Raw genomic sequence first — 13722 nt, 5'->3', positions numbered from 1 at the left:
GCATTGGACCTGAGGTATAACCTGGTCCCCCTTTTCTGCTTGTGCTGCTGGTGTCCCAACTCAGGCTCTTTCTCTTCTCTTGCCTCATGATGGGATTTGAAAAGTACTATTTTATTAAATGTTTCAGGGAGAGAGCATGCACTCAGGAACGAGCAGGGAAGGGGCTGAAAGAGGGGGAGAGAAAGAATCTCAAGCAGGCTCTGTGCTGTCAACACAGAGCCTGACGTGGAGCTCGAACCCATGAACCAGGAGATCATGACCTGAGCTGAAATGAAGAGTTCGATGTTTAACAGACTGTACCCCCCAGGCACCCAGAAAAGTGCTATAAGTCATCCATAGCCTTCTACCTACATGTGCAGCTAAAAGTGAAGATCCTTTTGACCACCAGCCTGTCTCATTCCCTTCTTCCGACACCCCACAGGCAATCTGGCAGGAAACTAAGTACCATACCCTTTCTATACTTCCATATATGCAAATGCATCCATTAACAAAATAGCCTTGATTTTTTAAATTACATGAAGATCCCACGCCAAATGCATTGTTTTTTCATTGTTAGGCTATCCATATTGATAGGTGTGTGTAAACTAACGTGGATAGACTGAAAACAGATCACTCGTGATATATACGTATACACAGAAATGTGTGTATAGTTCAACACGGATAGATTAACACCGTATAAACACAATGGAGTGCATATATACAATGCCTTCTGTGTCAGGTTAAAAAAGGTGTATGCATGTATACGTATGTACATACATGCCAAAAGGTTGAGATATAGGTTTGTAAACCATAGGTCTCTATATATCTAAAAGTGGTTTCTTTAGCGGGATAGAATTGCCTTGTATATATGTATGTCATTTGAATGATCTATTGATAGAAACCACCTAAAATCCTAATATTTGACATCATGTATCACTACAACCTACGACCTTATAAATCTCCTCTTGTACAGGAATATTTAAGGCAGCCACCTAGAGATGTACATGTAGTGCGTATGGTTATAAGACACCAAGAGAAGGGTGATAATTATAACAAGGGAGGTAGGTAGATTGTGCATGAAGAAATGAGCTCAATCCCAGGACGGTAAGGCATTTTACACAGTAGATAATGTGTGAAACCAATGTAACAAATATAAGCAACATAAGCTACTGGTCTCATGGGATGTGTAGGGGTTCAGGGAGGAATAAGCCACCAGATGAGCTAAGCATGTATCTGTCTTCACCAGTTGATGCTCCAATGGGTATTTCTCCATTGATGGGAAGGTTCTGCTGATTCCAAGAATGCTGGCTTTAAAGACCCAGCTTCGGTGGTCAGATGCAGAATCTGTCACTGTGTCAACCAAGTAACTACATTCCCTGCTCCCTTGCCTTCCACCTTTCTGAGTGCATCCATTCTTGGGACACAGGGCTTCCATATCACGGTTCAGGAGAGCCTAAAGTTTAAATTGAATTTTGTGGCATGGGACTAGGTTGTTAAGTTATCGCTATTGAGACTATTAAATGATTAAAAAAAGAAAAAGAAATGGCCCAGGACAAGTATTTAACCAGGTACAGGAGAAGAGTTCACATCTGAGTAAATTTCAACAGTCAGGCAAAAAGAATGCTTTGTGATTCGGTCTCGAGTCGTGCTTGTTCAGTGGAATAAATTGACAAAGTGGAAGCAAAACATTAACGAGTACAGAAACACCAGAGAAGACACCACAAGTCAGCCTCTGCAGAGTTGTAAAGTCACTCCATCAACCAAAGCTGCAAGCCCAGCAGGGTCCCCAAAACGATACCGAAGTCATTCTCTTCTGCCTCCTTCCAAGTTTTGGGTCATCTCTCTGTCCTTGCTCATCTCATTTCCCTGCATGACTCATTGCATCTCCCATCCTTCCCCAAACTCTACTCCCATCCTCCTCTTCCTGCTGAACCTTGTGGCTTTCAAGACTCTCTTCATTTCCCCTCTTCCAACTGAGGACCTCCAACCCTCCAACTGAAGAGAGGGGGTGGTAACTGGAAGGAAAGCTTAAGGATACAAGTATTTCACTTCTGGACTCCCCTGCCATCAACTTAGGAGTTAGATTTTGTAAAGTCAGCAACTCCAATGTCTGTTGACAAAGGAATGAACACAATGTGGTCCATACCCATAGTGAAATAGGATTCCTAAAGAGCAAGGAAGTTCTGACACCTACTGCAACATGGATGAACCTTGAGGGCATTATGCTAAGTGAGGTAAGTCAGCCAACAAAAAGAAATACTGTATGATCCCAGTTTTTCGAGGTTCCTCGGGTGGTCAAATTCATAGAGACATAAAGAATAGTGGTTGCCAGGGGCTGAGGGAGGGAGAAATGGGGAATTAGTGTTTAATGGGGACATAAAGTTCCAGGGATGGATGGTGGTGATGGTTACACAACAGTGTGAAGCTACTTAATGTCAATGAACTGTTCACTTTAAAATGGCTAAGTGGGGTGCCTGGGTGGCTCAGTCGGTTAAGCATCGACTTCGGCTCAGGTCATGATCTCGCGGTCCGTGAGTTTGAGCCCCGCGTCAGGCTCTGGGCTGACAGCTCAGAGCCTGGAGCGTGTTTCACATTCTGTGTCTCTCTCTCTCTCTGACCCTCCCCCGTTCATGCTGTCTCTCCCTGTCTCAAAAATAAATGTTAAAACAAATTTTTTTTAAATAAAAAAATAAAATGGCTAAGCAGTGAATTTTTGTTATGCCCATCTTACCATACAATAAAAATCACAAGAGAAAGAGACTGAGAAAGTCACTTCATCTCTCATCTGTGGAGAAGAGGGAAGGCATCCTGCCAGGGTTTCTGCAACAGAGGTGATAAAAAAATAAGACAAAAAAACTGAGCCATGAAGCATCTAGTTAGCAAGAGAGGATCTTGAGATGATAGGATTAAAGGAGATTATTAACCTAAGAGCATCATTTACAGGTGCTTATCACAACTGACCATTTCACACATCATTCTGTGTAATTTTTGCAAAACCTGAGATTGATGCTATCAGACCCAAGTTGTAATGAGAAAATTGGCTTAAAGGGTATAAAATCATTAGCTGAGAAGCAGTGGTTTTATCAAAAGCCACTGTGAATGTTTCCATTCCATAGAACCTGTTTGTCTTGCCAGATTCAACACAGGGGATCCTTTATTCAACCACATCCCCTCCATTACATCACAAGAGGGATTCTCTCTGCTTCTTCTAGATAACTCTACACTACCCCTGCCTAATCCTACCCCCTGGCCATACCATAGTCCTGGCCACATCTACCCACACTTTTAAGATGGCCAAGTATCAGGTGTGAAAAAGGAGGTGGGGGGGGGGGGGGTAGGTGGTCTTCCACATAATCACGGACTTGAAGTTAGAGTACAATTGGTCACAAGCTAAGCAGTGTTTGTTGGGTGGTGGGCTTCCTAAACTGCAGTGAGCCTGGGGAAGTAGCTCAGCTGTCACCTCATCCAAATCCATTCAGTCCCATCCCATTTCCCTTCTGGGGATGGGGGTAGACCTATCCTTGATTTCCCTAGAAAGCCACTTTGGCGTTACGTGGCTTTGAAATAAAACAACATTGTTAGAAGACCCAAAGGTGAAGAAGCTTTGCTGTAATTGAAATAATTCCATGGCACATCCAGAAATTCTAGAATAAATCCTAAAATATTATGAAAATATTGATAGAGAATTTGTAGATCTAATGTTCACAGAAGAATATGCCCATGTTTTGTTTCCAAAGACACAACGAAGAAATTTTGGGATCCTCTTGGATTTGGGGTTAACAGTTTGTCAGATTATCAGAACTAACACAATGCTATTTTAACCTACAGTAACTAAAGACATGGAGACTGAGGTGTACCCAAACCTTTGATTTTAAAATCTCTCTTCCTTGACAAGATTTTCTTAGTTCATAACCTCCCCCCCCCCCCGACTATCCCAGCTTTTATCTATGATGAATGACCAAAATGCACAAGAAAGAGAAGGAAGGATTTATTTCAAGGACTCTGGGTTTCACTTATATTTAATGGTGAGGGAACATGATGGATAGAAGGATCATGGACTTACTCCAAGACCCCACTGGGTCTCATAAGGCATGTTGGCTCTTAAAATAGAAGACTCGGATTCTAAGTTCCATTATTTGACTTACTATTTCTGTAATTTGTTGTAGAACATTTATTTACCCTCATAATCTTTGTTTTCAAAATCAGTCAAGTAGGGATGTCCCTACCTACAGGGCTCCGATGTGGATTTAGACACACTATGATGGGTTTCATAAGCTACGAAATGCAAAATGCAATGAATGTCCCACTGTTCCCTCGGACTACTTCTGATAGCTTTTGCCTATTAAATAATAGGGCAAAGGAGATAAAATTGTGATCAGATCCTATCTTCATATGTATTTCCCATGTACGACATCAATTTCACATTACATCCTTGGGTAGGATCCATGTTCCCCAGCATTTTCAGGTGAGTAAAATACATTTTAGACATAACACAGCCATGGATCATTCAAAGGTACACGCAAAAGCCAAAATTGGGTCTATCTGCATCGTAGGAATGGTTCTTGATCTCCATCTGGCTGGTTTATCCACAGTATAATAACTGCGGAATTACAGTCACATCTATCCCATCTCTCGATCCATAGGAAATGAGGTTTTAGGCTTTCTCAAGGTATTTTTTTTATATCCTTTGCTTTATTGAATTCTCTTAACATGTGAGAGTTAAAGACATTACACCGAGAAAGACAAAAGGAAAGTTAAGGCAAAGCCAATGTAGGCTCTTGGGGCCAAATGTAGTATTAGATTAGGATTCTGGAGATTGGGTATTTAAATATGCTGCTTACAACAAATTGCGGGAAAACACTCTGGAGGTAACTGCTCATTTGTCCTCAAGAGCAGCAACACCTGATAAATCTCCTGGTGATTCTACTCCAAGAACATCCCATAGTGTAGCCATTGGATCACCACCACCATTTGTCCTCAAGGTCATTGAAATCCCACTTACACTTGACTCTCAGAAAGGACCCCCTCTCCTGCAATTCCTCGAGCTCCCCCTTCACTATGTTGTACAACTCTTTTTCAAGCCTGCAAGAAAGAGAGATAGAATGTTTTTAATAATGCATTACTTAGATGTGAAGTTGGTAATGTAAAGTCCTGAATGTGTAGATTTTGAACAACTTCCTCAAGTAGGCAAGATTCTTTGGTATCTGAGAAGGTTTCTGCAAAAATGTGCCTAGTTTAAGGTCTTTCTCCAGGGGAAAAGAAAATTCTGCTTACCTTTCTGACCTCATGTCCAGAATACTGAATAAGGTAGAGTGTGTTCTAATTAAACACTCTTATTTCACTGCCTGGAAAGGGCAATACAGAGCTTGGTAGTCTAACCTCAGCCTTTGCACATGCTACTCCAGCTTCCTTCAAACACTCTTGATCCTTTGTCACTGTCCATGTTCCCCTCCTGACATGTGGATTCCTCCTTCTAGCCTCCTTGGGATTCAGCATCAACATCACCACCTCTGACATGCCTTCTGGTACCACTCTGATCACCCTTGTTTTTCTACCACAATCCCAAGTTTCCTTCCCAGCATTCGTGACAACACTGCTTTTATACATTTCAGATTTGTCCTCTCCCTAAGGAGAATGCAGACCCATGACGGCAAGGCTCATGACCATTTATTTACTGCTATCTGCTATGGCATGCTTGGCCCATAGTCAGCATTAAAAAGAGGTATCATTGGGGCGCCTGGGTGGCACAGTCGGTTAAGCGTCCGACTTCAGCCAGGTCACGATCTCGCGGTCTGTGAGTTCGAGCCCCGCGTCAGGCTCTGGGCTGATGGCTTGGAGCCTGGAGCCTGTTTCCGATTCTGTGTCTCCCTCTCTCTCTGCCCCTCCCCCGTTCATGCTCTGTCTCTCTCTGTCCCAAAAATAAATTAAAAAAAAAAAAGTTGGAAAAAAAAAAAGAGGTATCATTGAGTGAAATGTTGTTGAATTATTGAGTAGGTACAAAAATGCAAAAAATGAGGGGACTCCTCAACTACACAAATGTCTGCAGGACGGTGCTGCCCAGCATGGTTGCCACTATCCACATGTGGCCATTTCAGTAATTCAGCTCCTTGGTTGCATTAACCACATTTCAAGTGCCCAGTTACCACATGCTGCTACTGTCTATTCTACCGGGCAGTAGATATAGACTGTTTCCATCATTACTAAAGGCTCTGCTGGCCAGCACTGCTCCAGGAAATCCAATGCAGGGTGAATCTGATGCTTGCTATAAGACATCGGCCCATCCATCCCCTCTTATCAGGTGCCTCCCAGCATTAAAGGTGGTGGGGATTACCCAAGCTTCTGTAGTTTGCAGGTTGATTTTTTCAAGGCCTTCCACAGTGTGCTGACTCCTCTGGGCTCCAAGTCATTCCCCAGAAGGTTCAGGTTAAACAGGCTTTTACTGCTTCTGAGAACAGAGGAGAGATACTGGCAGCAAGCAGGTGTCAGATTGCATTTCTCCAACCTAGGAGTGGGTGAGAAGGAAGTGTGAAAGATGGTCCACTAGGATTGAGAAGTTAGAAACAGAAATGATACACATCTAGGAAAAAGTCTGTGGTTAAGCAGTGAAGAGACTGCCACACACCAGACACTTCTCCAACTGCTTACACATAACTCATTTACTCATATACCAATCCTATAAAGAGGTGGCCAATGTCTTAAACTCCATTTGCCAGATGAGCCAACAGAACGTTAGTCTGCCCAACTGTGAAAGAAACCATGTTTGTAAAAAGTAGATGTGAGTTTGGAAGATCCTTGAAAGGACTAAAATAAGATTACAACCTCTTCACTACACTTTCATCTTGTTCCTAAATTCAACAAAACAAAAATCTGTATGCCTAGTAGCTGGCCAACCATATGTTCAAAGATGAAAGTGACAAAGTGTTACATCAGTTTAACAGAGTGGAAATTTCCACCAAGTCTATAAAGATATGTGACAGGTGTCCATACATGAAAATTTTGAGATGAATCACTGGGTTCTACTCCTGAAGCCAACACTACACTGTATGTTGACTAACTTGAACTTAAGTTTAAAAAATGCCTTCCGAAAAAAAGTTGCCATGCATGAAGAGTGGAGAGAAAGGATAGGTTTTCTTAGGGTGGAAGGGGTTGGGTAAGATCCAGAGAATGCTTCAAGATAAAGGTACTATTTAAGGATAGGAAGAGAATGACAGGAGAAAGACCCACTCCAAGATCACATAAGTGCACCCTGTCTCCAGTCTAGCGCCACCTGCAGGGCTTTTACTGGTACCTTATACTGTATATTGTTGACCTTGATTGTGAACCTCTAACATTTCCATGGTCATCTAGGTCAGTGTTTCTCAATGAAAGGTGATTCCCCCCCTCCCCCACAGGGGAGACGGAACAAAGTCTGCAGAGCAGGGAGGTGCTATTTCATCTGGTGGGTGGGAGCCAGAGATGCTGCTCAGCATCATATAGAATGAAGGACCACCCACAGCAAAGGATTACTCACCCCAAGGTGTCCACAGTGCTGAGGTTGGGAAACCCTGGTTTGATGGTAAAGATGGGACCTTGTGAGCACAAGTTAGCCATGCAGGTGCCTGCTTTAAGGCTACTACTTTGGAGAATGAAACCAGATGGAAGTGAACTGAGTATCAGGCAGGCGTTCATCATTAAAGACAACAGGAGAGCTGTTGCAAACATTTTACTCATTTCTGCATCCAGGGAGAAGCAGCTAGAGAGTGAGGGCTTAAAACCAGACCATCATTCTTTTTTAAGGCACAAAGAGGACCCTGAATTACTTGCGTAAATCCCAGGGCTTCTCCTTCACCTGAAGGATAAAGAATTGTGCACCTGAAGATACTCCTTGGAGGATAAGGATGTACTAAGAAGCAGCAACTGGTGACTTACTTATGGGCATAATGCCCTCAAGGTGCATCCATTAAACACACATGGCGGGGGGGGGGGGGGTCTCCACAGAGAAAGAAATACTGTAGAATCTCTTAACATTTTTTGAGAGTGAGTAGAATCACTGCCTATGTGAAAAATAGCTAACATGTAAGCCACACTTAACCCAAACTCCTATTCCTGGAGTCTAAACCATCTTAGTTTGCTAAACAAACACATTGTCTTATAGTTAAAATCAGACTTCCCCTTAGGCAGAAAAGACTCTGTGGCCAGGAAACAGGCTGTGTCTGCCCCCCACCTACTATCCAAAAGGTACCGATTGAAAAGAGTATTAATATTCCAAGGAGGGGGTGAGTGGTATGAACTTCTGTCTCTGAACTGGAGTCTTATTGTTGAGAAGAGATTTTTAACAGGAGAATTTAGTCCTTTGTTCCCCACCTTCTTGAACCCCCAGGTGACCCCATCTATTCCTTCCTACCCCAAAAGTAGAGATGGGGGCTTCCTGCAAAGAGAACAGGGTCAACCCACCCAAGCGTGTTCAATGCACACTTCGGATGTTTTAGGACCTCACACAGGTGTTTCACTCCATCATCCTGAATGTCATTGCTCCCGATATCCAAAATTTTCATGTTACAATTATGCTGGAGGGCATTAGCAAGCTCCTGACAGCCTTCCGCTGTGAAAGAACAATCTGACAAACTGCAAAACAAACACAAAGGGAAAAAGAACAATCCTGGAGTCCTTAGACTTTGCTCTATATACCAAGCCCATCTCACAGTCTCCCAAGGAAAGGAGAGATGCCAAAGTGAGACTTCTCATCTAGAGCCCTGGGAAGAAAAGGGTGCTGGTCAGGAGGTCTGAGACACCCCGGGTACTCTATCTACCCTTGGTGGAAATTAAGTAGACAGGACAACAGCATAACCCTCTCCCCATGCCATCTATAGGGAGCTTGCACCTGGTTTCCTCTGGATTTCACCCCATGCACCTTAATTTTGCTTTTCCACCCTTCATTGTAATAAACCACAGCCACTAATCTGGGCTGCACACAGAGTGGAGTCCTCTGTGAGTCATCAAGCTCCTGGGGTGGTCTTGGGGACTCCCAGCACACATTGTGGTTGGTCCTTAACAATCATCCCAGTAACCCATCCCCTCACGCCCTTCCAATAGAGCCCGAAGCTTCTCTGTGTGAGCCATCACATCTACACCCAGGACTTCAGCCCCATTTGGAACGCAGGCATCTGCAGGTCAATTCACATGGTCTCTTCTCATCGTCCGAAGGGCAGGGAGGCAATGGAACTTACTCCAGGTTCTGGAGGCTGCAGTCCGGATGACTCAGGGCCTTACACAGAAACTTCACTCCCTCATCTCTCAGGTTATTCTTCCTCAGGTTCAGATGGGTCAAACTCTTGTTCTTGAGGAGAGCATCTGACAAGTACTTGCAACTGGATGTACCGAGCTGGCAGAACCAGAGCCTGTAGGGCAAGAGCCATGGAGACAGATGCTCCAGAAAGCAGCCCAAACCAAGACCACTGGGGACACAAGCCTCAAGCCCCACCTCAACTATGGTGTTGAGTTCAGCCATGGTGTCCCCCTGAACCCCCACCCAGGAAATGCTGAGTATCTGTGCTTACTTGTCCTTCCCCAGACTTCTGCAATGAGCACACCATGAACATGCCGGTCCTTAGTGTTTGGTTTAAAAAAAATAACAACAAAGGGATGCTCAAAGCATGCCAAGTTTGCGTAATGCAAAAGGAGTAAGTTCTGAAGATGTACCATAGAGTGTTGTGCTTATAGCTAACAATACTGTATTGTGTAAAGTTCTCCAAGATTCAGATTTTTTACATGCTTACATTTTCTATGTTAAGTCTTAGCCACAAAGAACAGTTAATAAAAAAGGGTACAGAAGGAAACTTTGGAAGGAGATGGATATGTTTATGTCCTTAACGGTGGTCATATGGCCACCATATGGCCATGATGGTCTCATGGGTGTGTCCTTCTCCCCTAACTCACCGATTTGTATATATTAAATATGTACGACTTTTCACATGTCAAAAAAAGTGCAGTATGTAATACAAGTTGTAGGAGATCTAGAATACAGATACATGTTAGACATTTGTATATATTAGACATATAGGTATAACAGACATTTATACATGGTGTACATATGATAATGCTACTGTGTAGCATATGTCATGTGAATTATATATGTTACGTATGATATATAGTTATATAGGAGATATGTAACAGATTATTTATGCATTAGATATATATAGTATACATGTTTGAAATATATGGCATATATTAGATATCTAGGTATATAACAGATACATACATGGTGTACATATGTTATCATGTAACATATATCACATATAATGTGCAGCTATAAGATTTTTATATATTTCATATATTATGTATTATTAATATGTATATATTAAAGTATCTTATATAGGTGTAATTATAAATGGGATAAATATAATGTAACCTATAACTGTCATATGTTATATTAGTTCATATTACCTATGAATGAATTACTTACTAATATTCTGGTTCTTTGAAGCTCTGTGCTGAGAGTGCTAACCTCTTAGTCCCTAGCTCAGATTCTGTCGTCTTTCACCATACACCCCCTTGGATGTGCCTCAAGACCCTTGGCCTTTTTATCCTTTTATGCTCACCTGAACAATATCCAGTTTTTGGAAAACCCATCGAAATGACACTTGGCCAGTGGACTCATCCCCACCCGACGACCCCCTTGAGACCTACAGTCCTACATACATACAACAGCTTTACGTGGTTGGCTAATAGGCATCTCACGTTCCCATGTCCCAATCTTAACATCCAAACCTCATCCTCCCATCTTCTCCAGTCAGAAAATGGCAGTGCCTTTCACCCAGCTGGCAAACCCACCACCTGTGGGGCATTCCTGGTTCCTTTCCCTCTTCAACCACCACTGACCCATCAGCAAGCCCTACTGGCTGTACCTTCACGTATGCCCTGAAGTCCCACCACCTCACCTGGCTGATTCATATTCATCCTTTTGCTTGATCAACAGGCACTTGCTGCCTCCTATTTTTGCTTCCATTATAGTCTAGCCTTCAACAGCAGTCCAGGCGATCGTTCAGAGTCTGTCCCTGTACAACCTCCAGTCCTCAGAGGACTTTCCACCTTGCTCCCAACAAAACAGATTCGTACATGGCCAGGGCATATTCCCATTATCCCCCTCGCTCACATTACTCTAGCCTTACGAGTCCTCTGGATGTTCCTACAACACTCCAGTCTTGGGACCTTTCCTTCCTCTTCCTTCTCTGTGTCTGGTTCCTTCAGTCTCTGCTTCAGTGTCACCTCCTCAGGTCGGTGGGAGACCTTACCAGGAAACCAACACACCATGCCTTGTCTACTCATTCCACTTTGTCTTCCTCGCTGAACTACTAGTTTTGTTTTTTTGGTATCTCACTCATCAATCTACACCCTCCTCACAGGCAGGAAGCTTGTCTGTCTTATCCACCACCCCAACCTTGGTGCCCAGCTGTGTTGGGATATAGGAGCTCAGATATAGGTTGACTAAATGGTAATTTCCTGGTATCCTTGTTAAAACTGAATTCCTTGGCACAACCCCCAGAGATTGATTCAACAAACTGAGGGTGCTACTCAGAATCTGTGTTTAGAACGGTGCCAGGCACATGGAGTACTTGCTCGACGTGTGTTAGTGTTCAGTGATAGAAATGGGTCCCAAATGGGGGAGCCTGGGTGGCTCAGTTGGTTAAGTATCCAACTTCGGCTCAGGTCATGATCTCACAGTTTGTGAGTTTGAGCCCCGCATCAGGCTCTGCACTGACAGCTTAGAGCCTGGAGCCTGCTTCGGATTCTGTGTCTCCCTCTCTCTCTGCTCCTCCCCTGCTCATGCTCTGTCTCTCCTTCAAAAATAAATAAAACATTTTTAAAAATTAAAAAAAGAAAAAAGAAACGGGTCCCAAATGAAGGGCCCATTGTTTTCCTCCATGCCCACCCCCAAGCAGAGTCATTTCTAGAAACAGAGCCAGGAGACACTCACACCAATCTCTCTAAGGCACACTCGCGGTGAGTCAGGGAAGCACACAAGAGCCTCACGCCCTCGTCTCTGAGCGGATTAAATCCCAGGCACAGTCGACTTGTTCTCTGGGTACTGGTGAGGTACAAAGCTAGATCCTGATAGCTGGCTGCTGACAGGTTGCATTTCTCCAGGCTGCAGAGGAAGGCACAGGTACAGGGTGAGCCTCGGACATGCCCACGTTTTCTTTCTCAAACTCTCAGTCCCTTAGGCCACACATCTGGGACCCAGACATCGTGAAAGATTAAACTGTATAAAGAACAAAAGCTTCCAGGAGAAAAAAGTGGGTCAGGGTAAGGTTTCTCATTCTCAACCCTACTGACCTTTGGTCAAGAACATTCTTTGTGGTGCTGGTGTGGAGGTGGGGGCTTGTGTGGGGGGATTCTTGAGTGCATTGAAGGATATTGATCACACCTAGTCTTCACCCACTACATGCCAGTAGCAACCTCCCCTCCAAATTGTGAGGACCAAGTCAATGTCCAGACACTGTCCCCTGGAGGACAAGATCACCACCAGTTTAAAACCACTGGGTTTAGGGGAGACTGGCAGGAGAGACAACATAGTCAAGGTGAGGGCGAAACTGGCCAAGACAGAGCCCTAAGGAGGAAGGTGGAAAGAGTGAAGACGGGGAATGTGTCCGTGGGACGGGTAACTACAATGGGATGTTCCCCAAGACTCCCCAAAGATGCTATTTAGACAAGGCAGGAAGGCTTACGACAACTCCTTCAGGGAAGACTCGGGCATCTCCGAGGGCCCCTGCAGACTTTTCACCTCAACACCAGAGAGATCATTGTCCCCCAGGCTGAGGAAGCGCACACTCGAGTTCTTGCTGAGCTCCAGAAAGAGATGACGACAGGCTAGAGGGGTGAGGCCACAGGATTCCAACCTACCAGAGAGGCCCCAACACAGGGATTTACTCCCGGAGAAGAGGGATCTTCATTTGGAGTCCCCCTTGCTTCACAACCAAAAGCCAATTTCTCCTTGTTCTTCACCCTTTCTCCTGGCAGGATGGTCTCCAAGTCAGTGCTACTCAGAGTGTGGTCCAAGGTCCAGCGCCACTTTGGAGCCTGTTAGAAATGCTGCCAACCCCCACCACCCACCCAGAAGCCCTGCTGGGGCTCAGGGGGTGGGTTCCAGGCCCCTGCCTTTTAACGCACCCCCTCAGGTGGCTCTGGCAGGCAAGAATTTTGCAAAGCACTGCTCTGTACCCATGCGCATTCCCTTTGCTCATCTTTCTCTACAGCCTTTCGCTGCCGTGCTGAGTCCCATCCTCCCAATGCAGCCCTGAACTGTGGGATGACCTTGGGGACCAAGCCAGAAAACCAGAGACTTACCACAGATACTGGATGTTGCAGGCTGAGTGCCTCAAGGTTTTAAAGATCATCGTGGACACGGGAATTCCCAGGTTGTTCGAGCTCAAGTTCAGGTGTGTCAGCCTGTGGTTACCATACAGGACAAGGACAAGTTCCTTCAGAATCCTCACAGGAGTTATTGATTTGCACCTGGGGAAGAGAGGCGGGGAGGAGGGTAGCCTCATGGAGGGGAGTGCTTCCTCATCTCGCTTTTCTACCACACCCATGCATATGCATGCTTGCACACACACACACATGTGCATATGCACACCCTCCCTCAAGGACATGCATATACAAGAGGAATCCAAAACCTGATTTGGATTCATCCAAATTTGGATACATCCAAAGCACAGTTGGATGTATTAAATCAGAAATCAACCCCCCACTCTTCCTTGGGGTGGG

At 44.5% G+C, this 13722-nt stretch overlaps 1 protein-coding gene across 4 annotated transcripts in view; it reads right to left on the bottom strand.

Annotated features, from left to right (window-relative positions):
- The window catches only part of NLRP13 (NLR family pyrin domain containing 13), a 31201-nt gene that overhangs the window by 2178 nt on the left and 15301 nt on the right, over positions 1-13722 (bottom strand). For 2 of the 4 annotated variants that reach the window (XR_013552657.2, XR_014136201.1), the window contains exons 5-12: positions 13303-13470; positions 12684-12854; positions 11933-12103; positions 9186-9356; positions 8413-8583; positions 6311-6481; positions 4982-5061; positions 2711-2799 (exon numbers count right to left, since the gene is read on the bottom strand). Coding sequence is in view for 2 of the 4 variants with exons in the window: in XM_060652289.3 (XP_060508272.2) it covers positions 4938-5061; positions 6311-6481; positions 8413-8583; positions 9186-9356; positions 11933-12103; positions 12684-12854; positions 13303-13470 (1147 nt within the window). In the remaining 2 variants the exon portion in view is untranslated. Of the gene's footprint in view, positions 1-2710; positions 2800-4214; positions 5062-6310; positions 6482-8412; positions 8584-9185; positions 9357-11932; positions 12104-12683; positions 12855-13302; positions 13471-13722 lie in introns of those variants that run through there. The other 2 variants (XM_060652289.3, XM_060652291.3) reach the window with 2 other exon arrangements.

The sequence above is a fragment of the Panthera onca genome, chromosome E2 (genome assembly GCF_046562875.1).
Source record: "Panthera onca isolate mPanOnc1 chromosome E2, mPanOnc1 haplotype 2, whole genome shotgun sequence".
Lineage (NCBI taxonomy): Eukaryota > Metazoa > Chordata > Mammalia > Carnivora > Felidae > Panthera > Panthera onca.
Note: the sequence above shows the minus strand (reverse complement) of the source record. Positions and strands in the feature narration are given on the sequence as shown.